Source organism: Palaemon carinicauda, chromosome 3 (assembly GCF_036898095.1).
Source record: "Palaemon carinicauda isolate YSFRI2023 chromosome 3, ASM3689809v2, whole genome shotgun sequence".
NCBI classification, from domain to species: domain Eukaryota; kingdom Metazoa; phylum Arthropoda; class Malacostraca; order Decapoda; family Palaemonidae; genus Palaemon; species Palaemon carinicauda.
The window spans coordinates 119388293-119401034 of record NC_090727.1 but is presented as its reverse complement, the minus strand read 5'-3'; the positions used below and the strand labels follow the sequence as shown (position 1 = coordinate 119401034).

Below are 12742 nucleotides of genomic sequence, written 5' to 3'. Positions count from 1 at the left end.
GCAGTGGTCTCCATGATGGAGGACACCTCGCAAGACATAGTCAATGTGACCTCCTGGCTGAACTAGTGGGCGTGCGCCCTGGCAGGGTTCCAGCTATCTCTCAACCTGTCAGTACCAGGGAATCAGGCCCTTCTATAAGAACTCATTCGCTCGGGAGGGAAGGCGATGAAGTACCTTACCTTCCAGTCCCTGACCCAGTCGGCAAACTGGGTGTTAAGGAGGAGGGACAAGGTCCTTTCAGGATCTCCCGTAGACTTCCCGAATGGGAAACAAAGTTTCGGAGGAATGCGCCCGTGTGGGGTGAGACCGTGTTTCCCCTGCAGGGAGTAGCGGGAAACTATGGAGAGAGTGGGCAAAATTAAGGACTCGGGAGCCCAGGCTGAAAGTGGCAAGACGTCCTCCCCATAGGAGACCATCAGCGGATGTGCCCAACCCACCTACGGCACCACTTCCTGGCAGCATCCCCGCGGTCCTCCCGCAGGAGTGGTGCCCCAGCCCAGTCCTCCTTTAGGCAATATACGCCGGCTCAAGGAGTGCTAGCAACCTTGAGGGAAGGGGATTTCATGATGTCCCTGGATCATCAAGGACAACCTTTTCAGATCCCCGTGCATCCCTCCAGCAGGAAGTTCCTCAGAGTGAAGTTGGGATTCCAGTCTCTGCAGTTCAGGACTCTCTGCTTCGGACTGTCAACGGCTCCTTAGGTGTTCACGAGGGTGGTCACCGTAGTATCAGCCTGGGCCCACAAGCAGGGCATCAGGCTGATCCAGTACCTAGACGACTGGTTGCTGCTTTCAGCCTCAGAGACAGTCTTAAAGGAGCTAGGAGCGAAGCTATTGCAGTTCTGCAGGGAACTAGGGATCACCATCAACTTGGGAAGTCCCAGTTAGACCCCACCACCAGGATAACGTACCTAGGGATCGTCCTGGACTCCCAATTAGGAGGGCATTCCCCTCTCAAGAGAGGCTGAGCAACCTGGATCAAGTTATTCGACCATTCCTGACAGGTGCGCTAATGAGAGCCAACGACTGGCAGAGGTTCGTGGGCCACCTGGTCTCGTGGGAGAAGTTGGTTCCTCAGGGGAGGCTCAAGCTGAGACCAGTCCAATGGAAACTGAAGGACCGTTGGCCACAGGGAGCCCCTCCTCAAGAACTAGTCAAGATGTCTCCGGACTCCAGGAACATGTTCCTCTGGTGATCTGACAGGGCGAACATCCTTGAGGGGTTACCATTCTCGTCCGTTCCTCCAGAGCTGTTGCTCTTCACAGACGTATCAAAGGAGGGGTGGGTAGCTCATCTGCTCGGGGAAACAGCAGAGAGGAAGTGGTCCCCGGTGGAGAAGACAACGCCACCATGGTGGCATACATAAAGAAGCAAGGAGGATTGAGATCAAGAGGGTTGTGCAACCTCACGTCTCAAATACTGGAATGGGCCGAAAAGGAACACAGCCTCACAGCTAGGTTCATTCCGGGAAAAGGAACGTTCTAGCCGACGGCCTCGGCAGGACAGGGCAAGTAGTGGGGTCGGAGTGGTCCCTACACCCACAGCTAGCCCAGAAGGTCCTCCAGAGGTGGAGCTCACCGGTGATAGACCTTTTCGCCACGGGGCTCAACACACAGTTCCCCGTGTTCTGTTCCCCGGTGCCAGACCCAGCGACAGAGTTCAAAGACGACTCCCAACGCTCGTGGGACGGATTCGACGTATATGCCTTTCCTCCCTTTGGGATTCTCAGGCAGGTTCTCAACAGGATCAGCCAGCCAAGAGATACAAGGTTGATTTTGGTAGCGCCCTGGTGGCTGGAGAGAGAGTGGTTCGCGAACCTACAAGACATGGCTATCCTTCCTCCGTGGCCTCTGCCGGTAAGAGAAGATCGGCTACAACAGCCCCACTTCCAAAGGTTTTCACGAAAACTCCCAGTGCCTTCAGCTACACGCGTAGAGGTTATCGGGTGTCTACTAAGGAAGGAAGGATACTGGAAGAGGACAGCCTTGAGGATGTCCGGTTATCTTAGGAAATCCTCGGTCAGGGTTTTCCAGGCCAAGTGGGCCACATTCGTGAAGTGGTATGCGGTTCAGAACCTGAGGCCCCTGGATGCATCGGTCCACAGGATTGCAGGCTTCCTGGTCTATCTAAGGGACTACCCAGAGGTTTTCCATTCCAGCCATCAAAGGGGCCGAGCAGCACTGGGACAAGTATTTCCACTCAGAGGCATTGACCAGGTGGGCCTCTCGTCAGTTTTCCATGCTCATCAGGAGTGTCGAGCAATCTTGTTCCCCCCGCGCCTCTCGGGTCACGCAGTGGGACGTGGCTGAGGTTCTCAAGGTTTGGTCTAGGCCACCCTTCGAACCTCTCAAAGTTATCCTGGATAAAGACCTCACCCTCAAGGCAGTGTTCTTGCTAGCTCTGGCCTCGGACAAGAGGGTGAATGAGCTCCACGACTTGTCGTTTGAGGTCTCACACTCTAAAGGGTGGAAGGACCTGGCCTTTTAGTTTCTGCCTGTTTTGGTGGCCAAAACACAGAACCCAGCCATCGTAGACTCAAGGTTTGAAGGATTCTCGATCCCGGCGTTCCCTCACTCAGACAACCCTGAAGACTTGTTCCTGTGCCCAGTGAGAACTATCAGGAAGTACCTTAACAGGACAGCCAGACTTCGGCCGGGCATCAAAAGTCTGTTTGTTTCCTCAGGCCCAGTGTAGAAAGTAGTGTCTAAGTACATGGTTGTCACCCTTAAACATCATCCTGAAGAAAAATGGCTCCCTGCACATGTGTAGGGATTACAGACCTCTGAACATGCAGACAGAACTAGATCACTACCACCTCCCAAACATCTCCGATGTTACCTCCTAAATACACAAAGCAAAGGTTTTCTCCACACTCGACCTCCTGAAGGGGGATTATCAGGTGCCCATGAACCCAGAAGACATCCCTAAGACTACCATCACCACCCCTTTTGATACATACACCTCAGTTACTCCTGTTTTGGCCTTTGTAATGCTGGGGCTATTTGTCAACACCTCATGGATGGCATCTTAGGGGACCTCTCCTTCTGCAGATGTTACATGGATGACATATTTGTGTTCTCTTTATCCAAAGAGGAACACCTCCGTTACCTTTGTATTGGGCTCGACTGCCTACATCAGAACGGCCTTGTAGTCCGGTATGGTATGTGTACCTTTGGTGCCAATGAAGTATCATTCTTAGGGCACTTCATCACTCCTGAAGGAGTCCACCCTTTCCCTGAGAAGGTAGCAGCCGTTCAGAACTTCCCCATGCCCTTGACCGTCAAAGCAATGCAAGAATCCTTGGGCATAATCAATTATTATCAACGGTTCCAGCCAGCCATTGCTGCTACTCTTGCCCCCTCTATGCCTCCCTCAAGGACAAGCCAAATGACCTAAAGTGGGTCCCCTTCAAGTAGCAGCCTTTTGCAATGCAAAGAATGCCCTATCAAGTGCTACTGCTCTCACTTTTCTCATGCCACATGCCCCTCTCCTCTCCACTGATGGCAGCAGCGTCACTATTGGTGCAGTACACGAGCAGGTGGTCAACATCTCGCCCCGCCCATTGGTCTTCTTTAGTAGGAAACTTCCAAGGAGGAATCCGACTAATCTACCTTTGACCGTGAATTGCTGGTGGTGCATTTGGCTGTCTGTTACTTTTGCCACCTCTTAGAATGCGAGCCCTTTTTCATTTGCGCGGACCACAAGCCTCTGGTGTACGCCTTCACTCAACAGTCAGACACCTGGTTCGCCCGTCAACAGTGACATCTCTCCACCATGTCTCGATAGAATTGCACCCTTCAACATATCCCTGGGGAAATGAATGCCGTTGCTGATACCTTGTCAAGAAAAAAACTGGCGCCATTCATCTGGGATTGGATTACAATGCCTAGGCAGAAGCCCAATGAAAAGGTCCAGAGTACCAAGCATGTAGTACATCCTGCACATCCCATCCTGCACATCCCTCTGTTGGGAAGACGTCACACTCGACGACTCCAACGCCAACCTCCTCTGTGAAGTCAGTACTTGTAGACCACAACCATGGATACCTACCCTCATGCACTGTCAGTTGTTTAATTTTATTCATGGCCTTTCACATTCATGGCGCCTATCTACTGCACAGCTACTGAAGACTTTATGCCAAACTTTAAAAAGTACATCGACACGGATTCAGGAGTGGACATGGTAGGTCCCTTACCCACATCACAAGGGCCATGTTATCTGTGTACCAGCATTGACTGCTCCACACATTGACCTGAAGCTATCCCCATGCAAACTGCAACGTCCACCTCATGTACATGTGCCTTTTTCTCAGGGTGGATTGTGATATATGGTATCCCTGAGCATATTACTTCTGACATGGGTACCACTTTCACCTCTCAATTGTGGACATCATTAGCAAATCTCCTGGGAATTACTCTACATCAGACAACTGCCTACAACCCTGGAGCCAACTGAATAGTTGAACGTTTTCATCGCACCCTCAAAGCAGCTTTGATGTCCTGATGCAATGACTCCAACTGGTTTACTCAGCTTTGCTGGGTTCTTTTGAGGCTAAGGACCACTCCTAAAGATGCCCTGGATGTCTCGGAAGCTGAAATGGTGTATGGTGACGTGTTAGTTGTCCCTGCCGTATTTTTTCTGTTGGCAACCTCCCCCGACAATCTCAAGCGCCTGCATCACGTTGGGGGAAAATTTACCCCATGATGCCAGACTTACAAGCCCCCAGGGAAGCAACACATATAAACAGATTTGCTCAAGACATTGCACTTTTTCCTGCATAACGACCCTAGCAAGTTACAGCTAACACCCCCTTACACGGCCCCTTTCCTTGTGATTTGTGACACAACGAAGGCTTTCTTAATTAACATTCGTGGCAAAGAAGACCGAGTTTCCATTGACTTCATTAAACCTGCATGACTCACCTACAATGCTCTTCTCAAGAGCAAGGCACCCTGTTTCACATGTATCTTTTTTAGGAGTCATGTACCGCAGGTGTTTCACTCACACTTGTACACTGTAACAGTATTCCCTCTTTTTTGTATATCCCCCTCTCCCTGCACCACTCACAGAGCCTGTTTAAGTTTGGCTTTTTCATGATTTAATTATTTTGAAATGTTTTGACGTTCTTGCCCGCAAGTACATGTATATAAGCTCATTGTCTGTTTAATAAAGTTTAGTTGCATTCCTCTCGCCTCTCTATCATGACCTAACAACTCACTCGCACACCCATAAGTCCTAGCTGCAATCAAAGTGGTTTGTCAGTGAGCCAGTGAGTGGGAGGGGCATGATTCTTCCCCTCTGCCGACTGTTAACTATCGGTCATATTGTTTACACCTAATTATGAATTTAATTGCCTGTGTACTCTCCCTTCACTGTAAATCTCTCCTATGTAAAGGACACAGGTTTGTATAATTAGGAAAAATACAAGTTACTTTCAAAATTGCCATTCAACGCTTACAGAATCCTTAGTTTGCGTTCATATACAGTAGTTTTGATAAAGTACAGTACAGTACTTAGCAATTTATTGATGAATATAGATGTTTTATGTATATTAAAGATACTGTAGAGGTGCAATACTAAGTAAAGGAATCTTGAACACTGTATGTAAAGTAATTGTATCAACTATTTTCAGCAGAAGAAGACTTAAGAGATGACTTTACACAGTAGCATTGTTAAATATGGGTTACAACTGTACTGTAGGTAAGAAATTTTTAGCAATTTTCTTGAAGTAACATCTTTTACTAGTTTAGAAAAAAATTGAAGGCAATTCCTAGCATTATGGAATAATATCTGTTTCTAATAATTAGTACAGTACTTAATGAAAACTATGCTGATAAGTCTTACCCATCATTCATTGTGCTATAAGCTTTAAAAAGAGCAGCTCAGTTAATAGATTAGAAATTTAGAGGATTAATATTTGTTTGTGGTATTGTATGTCTATCCTTCTCATATCTCAACAACTACTACAGTTCATAGCTATTGGAGGCTTCCTTGCTGGTAAACTTGGTCGTTTCTTTCAATTGTTCGGTTGACATCCCATTTGGTAGCACAGTACTACATTTATTAGAGGACTTGTTTTGTACCCTTTATATCTTTTGATATTAGTATGGTTTAATTAAAGTTTAATTGTTCTGCTCTTTACAATGAAGATATACTTCAGCGACAGCTGAAACTGGCCAAAAGACTTTTAAGCATGATATAACTACCCAGTGCTAGTTACCGGGGTTTGTTGCTAGCGGGTGGTGGACTGTCCGCCCCATTCACACCCACACAAGTAATGGTATGCCACTGTTTATTTTGGCTCGGCAGAGAACAGACGGGCTGTCGCTCTCTCCCGTAAAATCTTTACAAAGTTACAATTAAAGAACAAGTGTCCTAAAAACCTAAAAACTTTACCTCTTTTTCTTTTCAGAGTGGGTGCCCTCGGGGATCGACCATGTAGGTTTGCCCTGGCATCGAAGGACACTATTGCAGCACCTTCATGTCAGTCATGAAGACTGAGCCTTACGGTCCCTGCATACAGGGGTCACTTCTGATCATAGACGTCTCCTTGTGACAAGTATGGTTGGTTCTCCAGTCGGGACATCTGATCATGCCTTGATTTCATTAGTAATGAAGACTGAGCAGCCTGTCCCTAATATATCATACTGTTGTAAAATTTATATGAAATCCCAAGCAGACTGGAATGGGATTTTGCATGATCTTTTGTGCTTGAATTGGTCACAATTATATAGTAGTGTAGATCCTGTAGTCCCTTTGAATGAGAATATAGTCAACATAATTGATAGGCGTATCCCTTCTCGTGTGCTAAGGTACCGAGTGAAGGACAAACCGTGGTTCAATGATGATTGTAGACGTACTTATTTGGAGAAGCAGGAGGCCTATCATCTTTGGAAGGGTAACAGATCAGATTTGACCTGGAATAACTATACTCAGCTTCGGGCTCTTGCTCAGAGAGTTTATGCCTCAACTGAAAAGGAGTACAATTTAACCATAAAAGAAACCCTTTCTGGTACAACTCAGGAACATAAATGGTGGTCTACCCTTAAATCTGCACTCTTTGGTGTAGATGCAACAGTTCCTCCTTTACTTAAACCAGATGGCTCAGTCACTCACTGTCCAAAGGAAAAGGCAACCCTTTTGGCTGATGTTTTTGACAGTAAACAGAGTAATGAAAAGCTTGAACTTCCTCATTCATGTTTTCCTAAGGCTAAACTACTAGTTTAGCTTTTCGATTTGTGAAATTAAAGCTCTGTTGATGGACCTTGATGCTTATGGAGGTGTAGACCCAAATGGTATTTTTCTTGTTTTTTATAAAGACAGCAGATTTCTTAGCTTCAAAGTTATCTGTTATTTTGCGCAAGTTAGCAAGAAGAGGAGCGTTTAGCACTTGTTGGAGAATTGGTAATGTTACTCCCCTATGTAAATGTGTTTGTGGTAGCTCAAGTCCCACTGATTACAGCCCAATTTCCGTAACTCCCATATTATCTAAAGTTTTTTAGCGTCTTCTGGCAAAAGTCTTAATAGGTTTGCTGAAGGTAATCATCTATTCCCTAGTTTGCAATTTGGTTTTCGTAAAGGCCTTGGAGCATGTGATGCCCTTCTTACAATCTCCAATGCTGTACAGAAATCCCTTGATTATGGTCAGGAAGTTCGTATGATTGGCCTTGATTTTAGTGCTGCCTTTGACCTTGTTAATCATGAGGCCCTTATTTTCAAACTCAAACAGTTGGGACTGGGTGGGTCGTTTCTTAGCATTATTATTGATTTTTAAGTAATAGATCTCAAAGAGTTGTTATTGATGGGCACCATAGTGGGTATAGGAATGTGATATCCGGTGTTCCACAGGGTAGTGTTCTTGGCCCATTACTTTTCATACTAGATACACTTGACATGTGGTTTGACCTAGAAAACAAGCTTGTTGCATATGCAGATGATGCTACTCTCTTTGCATCAATTCCATCCCCTGAATGCAGATCTGGGGTTGGTGAATCCCTTTAATAGAGATTTAGCAAAAATTTGTGCATGGTGCAAATTATGGGGTATGAAGTTGAATCCTAACAAAACTCAAAGTATGATTGTAAGTAGGTCAAGGGCAGTGGCTCCTCAACATCCGGATCTCAGTATTGACAATGTTTCTTTTTGGGCTTAGGCCATGTCGTGCTGATGGAAGTTCCTTCGTTGGTAGCTTCCTAAGTTATATGTGACTACAGTGATATATCCCAGAGAATTTACCAAAGGTACCCAGAATTCTAACTCCTGGAGCGAGTATCCCTTAAATCTCTCCAAGGGATATCGCGTAAGGACGTATCTTGACACGTTTCAAAGCTATTACACCCCAAATAGCCTTTCATTACGAGAGGGAATGTGGCAAGAAAAAATAGGATAGTCTTAGAGAGGTAAACACTCAACTCTCCTAATGTACTGTAAAATAGTTCGGGCTTCCGCCGCTATGCGGCGCCACCAACCATTCTTTTGTTTGTAGCTTTTGAAGACAGCATTTATTAGTGTTATCTCGCTATTTTCGAGGAATTTCTTTGCTAATGATGGATTCTCCCGCTTCATCAGCATCTGGAAAGTTAAGTAATATCTTTAGATTGTGTAAATGTAGGCTCTTGCCAGTTTTTGATCTCGATTGATATCGTAATTAACGTAACAAGAGCCGTTGCCAGCCGGATGGTGTCATGGACGCGATCGTTCTTTTGTTCATTTAGTTAGCAAGAACGATATTCCCGGCATTATTGCTTTAATGACTTTAGCTATCTAGAAGTTTAGCTAGGAATTTTTATATTATGTCATTGTTGTTGTGTTTTTGGCCTTTGATAAGAGCCTCTCGGGTGCTAGGCTAGTAGCCTAGGCACTTTCACACCTATGCATGATATAACCTTCCTGGTAAAGTTTTATTGAAGCTTAGGCAATATTTTATACAATTAAGATATTACTATTTCTTTTTCCTCTATCTTATAGTATACTAGAGCTACGTAGGATGTTTCTCTAAGCTCATTAGCTTAATAGCTTTAGTGCTTTAGTATACTTTATATGTCCCCATTACTCTTGTATTGTCTTTAGGGGTAAGATAGACATCATTGCCCCTTTAAGTCAATACTATCTCTATGAGATATAAGAGTAATTCCCTTTCCCTCTGATTAGCCTAGGCTATCCTCAGTGAATTTGCTGTTCCCTATGGTTTGGTAAATTCTCTGGGGCGTTTCGTTTCTCTCCTTTTCTCTGAGCTGGCAACTGAGTAGCTTGTCAGCATTGAGTTGGGAGTTGAGGACGGGACATCAGAGTAAAGTCTGTGTTAGGCATCTAGCTACCTGGATTTATACCGGCAACTGAGTTAGCTTGTCGGTATTCCAGTAGGGCTAGTTGCTGTTCAGGAGGCTAGCCTCCCTAGACCTTGGTGGTTATTGTTTCACAATTTCCTCCCTTGGACTGCCTTCCATATGCCTTAAGATGGGATATGGTTGAGTGGAAGCCCGAATTTATTTCCCTCTTCCACTGGCACACTCTTTCAGGATGTAGACGTCTTAGTTGATCCTTGCCGTCTTCTATCCTTATCTTTTTCTCCTGCTATCAATCATGGGCTACGTCAGCAGTTAATTCTGCCACCAGTTTTGGATGGCTAGGCTAACAGTTCGCTGTTAACCCTTTCCTCGGACATCGTAGACCGATGACGCTGGTTAGGTCGTAGGTATGTCTGCCGGCAACTGAGTAGCTTGCCGGCAACTATCCTATGCCTTCCATCCAAATATTAAACATTATTTTACCGGCGGTTGCCGGCAGGTCAGGTAGATACCAGTATGCCGGCATATGCCGGCCTAGCCCAATATGCTGATTGCCGGCAGGTTCGACTAGACGCTGGCCTGTCGGCATAAGCTAGCCTGCCCATCATGCCGACGTTGCCGGCGGGGCCGGCATTGCCGGCAGGCCCGGCAGTGTCGGCGGGGCCGGTAGTGTCGGCGGGGCCGGTAGTGTCGGCGGGGCCGGCAACATTGACGGCATACTGCCGCCGACAACTGCTGTACCCAGGAAAAATTATTAATTTTTCTAGCCTACAAGTGGTTCTTGTACTGTACAGCCATTTGTGAGACCATCATATAGAGAGATGATTCTCTTCTATAATAATGGTTTTATCCATTTAATATTATCCACTATATTGAACATTTTAAGAGGATGTGTCAAGAAGACACTAAATATCTTAGATATTTCCTCTATTATTATTTAATTCTTTATGAATTTTATAGTTCAAAATGGGGGGGGGGGGGGTTTCACAGCAAATGGCTGATCGGGAAACACATGTGGGTGTCTTTCCTTCTATAGCTTACCCTATCCAAGCTAAATATGATAACTATTGTTATGTTGAAATCAGAAGATTTCACAGAAAACTCGTTTGCTTTTTTTTTATTTACTGGAGGAGCATCCTGAGTGCGGGAACAACTTTTGTAAGGTCCGCAGCAAGGACTTTTACGGACATGGCGTGTGTAGGTCTCACGCCTGCTGTTCCATCACCAAAGGGGCTCTCAAGTACTGGGACCCGAAGGTATGTACCGTGTGTGAGAAGTTGGTTAAGGAGGCTTTTGATGAACAAAAGTCTACCGAGTCTAGGGATGCAGCTAGGGCTGCACTGCGTAAATGGGTAAGAGGTTTTCAAAAGAACACCTCGGGCCCATACCTTCCTAATGCTAGGATGAGGGACTGTCTCTTCCCAGGAGCGCGTGATGACGCTATCATCCCCCAGACGAAACCTGCAATCCCTTTGGTGCAGATTCAGGTTCAGAAGCCTAAAGAACCTGATGTTGCGGATACTTTGGAAGGTATCCATTTAGACGACAATATGTCTTTCGTCTCTGAGGAGACCGAGAAGAATCTCCTTGTAGAAGAGTTGGACCAGGAGGTAGTTGTCCCTCCTGCTAGTGATGTGGAGAACGTCGAAGTGGCTTCGGTTTCTTCGGCTGCGGTGGCTGAGCCAGCACCCTCAACATCTTCACAACCGCCTCATCTGGAGACGATTACTAGTACTCTCCAGTCCTTAATTTCAATGGTTTATGACTTACAGAAGAAGTCTACCGAGAAAGAGACCACTTTCCGGACAGAAATTGAGCAGTTAGTTTCTTCGCGCCTAGCCCCGAAGAAGCTAAACGTTAAGGATCTTCCTGCATTCTCCGACGTTAACCCGTGGAGGTATGCGGAACATATGCCTATGTCAGCAGGCAGGATCTTCCTCTCGGAGAAACTGGGTTCCGTTCCAGTGGAGGAGATTGAGTTTTGGCCCAGCAGAGGGGTCTACCCGGACTGTTATATCCGACTCAAAAATGAACCGGTAGCCAAAGAAGAGACGGAGCCCAAAGAAGTAATTGTCTTTGAGCTCGGTAAGGCACAAGCTATGCTTATGTCAAACCTAAAAGGGAGGGCATTCACAAGCTCAAAGGTGCCGGCTTTGAGCAAGAAATACCCATCATTTATTGCTGACCCTCAACGTGCTTTTCCCTTTATGAATAAAGGGCTTAAAGCAGCCCTGAAGGCGGCGAGGGCAGGAAAACCCTGACCCACGCTAGAAGAATGCAAGCCTCTCTCCCATTGCTTTCCCTTCAGATGATAAAGACTGGAAGGACGTTCATGTTACCTTCTCAGTCGTGAAGCTGGAGGCCGATATCGCTGGACGTCAGTTCAACGAGGACCTCCCAAAGCTGTCAGAGTTTCTCTTAAAAAGAGAACACGAGACTAAAGAACGCCTGGCTGCGTCTATGTCTCTCCAAACAGGGCTAGAAACAATGGCTAGCATTCCCGATACCCCAGACATGTATGTGGTCTTTGCCAAGGCTCACTTGGCTACAGTAACTAAGGACCTGTACAACTTTGTCAGAGCCAGGACGGCTTGTAGAGAGTTCGTGTTTGCTTCCACCTCCGTAAAACACGAACCCAGGAAGCTCATAGCTTCTAATATCTGGGGAAAAGACCTCTTTCCTAGTGCTGTGGTCAAAGAGGTCGTAGATAAGGCTGCCTCGGAGAACAAAAATCTGCTCTCCAAGTGGGGCTTATCCTCAAAGAGGAAATCTTCGGCTGAAGGAGGTCCCCAGCCGGAGAACAAGTCTAAACGGCCTCGGTTGCCCTCTCAACCAAGACAGCAACACCAACAGCTTCCTGTGGTTACGGTGTCCCACGCAGTGGCACAACTTACCACCACCTTTCAACTGGTGCCCCAAACACTGGCGACACAGTTGCCAGTTTTCATCCCAGCCTTTGAAAGGCAATCGGCTTCTTTTAAGCCAATGTCTCGAGGATCCTTTCGAGGTTCCTCTAGACGCCCCTTCAGAGGAAGAGGCTATAAGGGTGGACGTGGCCAAGGAGGTAAATCCTCCAACCAGCACTCAAAGTGAGATGCTGCCAGTAGGAGGGAGACCTCTCCATTTTCAGGATTGGTGGACCTTCGATCTTTGGGCCCACAGCCTGATCAAGGTGGGACTAGGGTGGAGTTGGAACCCGACTCCACCAAGCCTTCCTCATTTCTTCCAATCTTCAACCCCAGTTTTGGAAGAATATGTTCAAGAATTACTGGCCCTCTTAATGAGAGAATGCCTTGATGAAGTCATTGAGCTTCAGCATGGCATTTCATTCCCGTGCTGAATCTTGGTGACGGGCAAGAAGGCTCTTGAACTTCGGGAAATTGCTCCCCCAGTTCGAATCTAAATTTCTCTCTTTCATCTTTTTCTTCTGCTTAATATTACTTTGATCTTCTCCTA

General features: G+C 46.4%; 1 protein-coding gene across 5 annotated transcripts in view; it reads left to right on the top strand.

Annotated features, from left to right (window-relative positions):
• The window catches only part of waw (Translation factor waclaw), a 336239-nt gene that overhangs the window by 29399 nt on the left and 294098 nt on the right, over window positions 1-12742 (top strand). For 2 of the 5 annotated variants that reach the window (XM_068370492.1, XM_068370494.1), the window contains exon 2: window positions 5635-5699. The exons of 1 other annotated variant lie outside the window; for it this stretch is intronic. In XM_068370492.1, the coding sequence (XP_068226593.1) occupies window positions 5650-5699 (50 nt within the window). In that variant the 5' untranslated portion in view covers window positions 5635-5649. Of the gene's footprint in view, window positions 1-5631; window positions 5700-12742 lie in introns of all 5 variants that reach the window. 2 more of the 5 variants (XM_068370493.1, XM_068370495.1) reach the window with 1 other exon arrangement.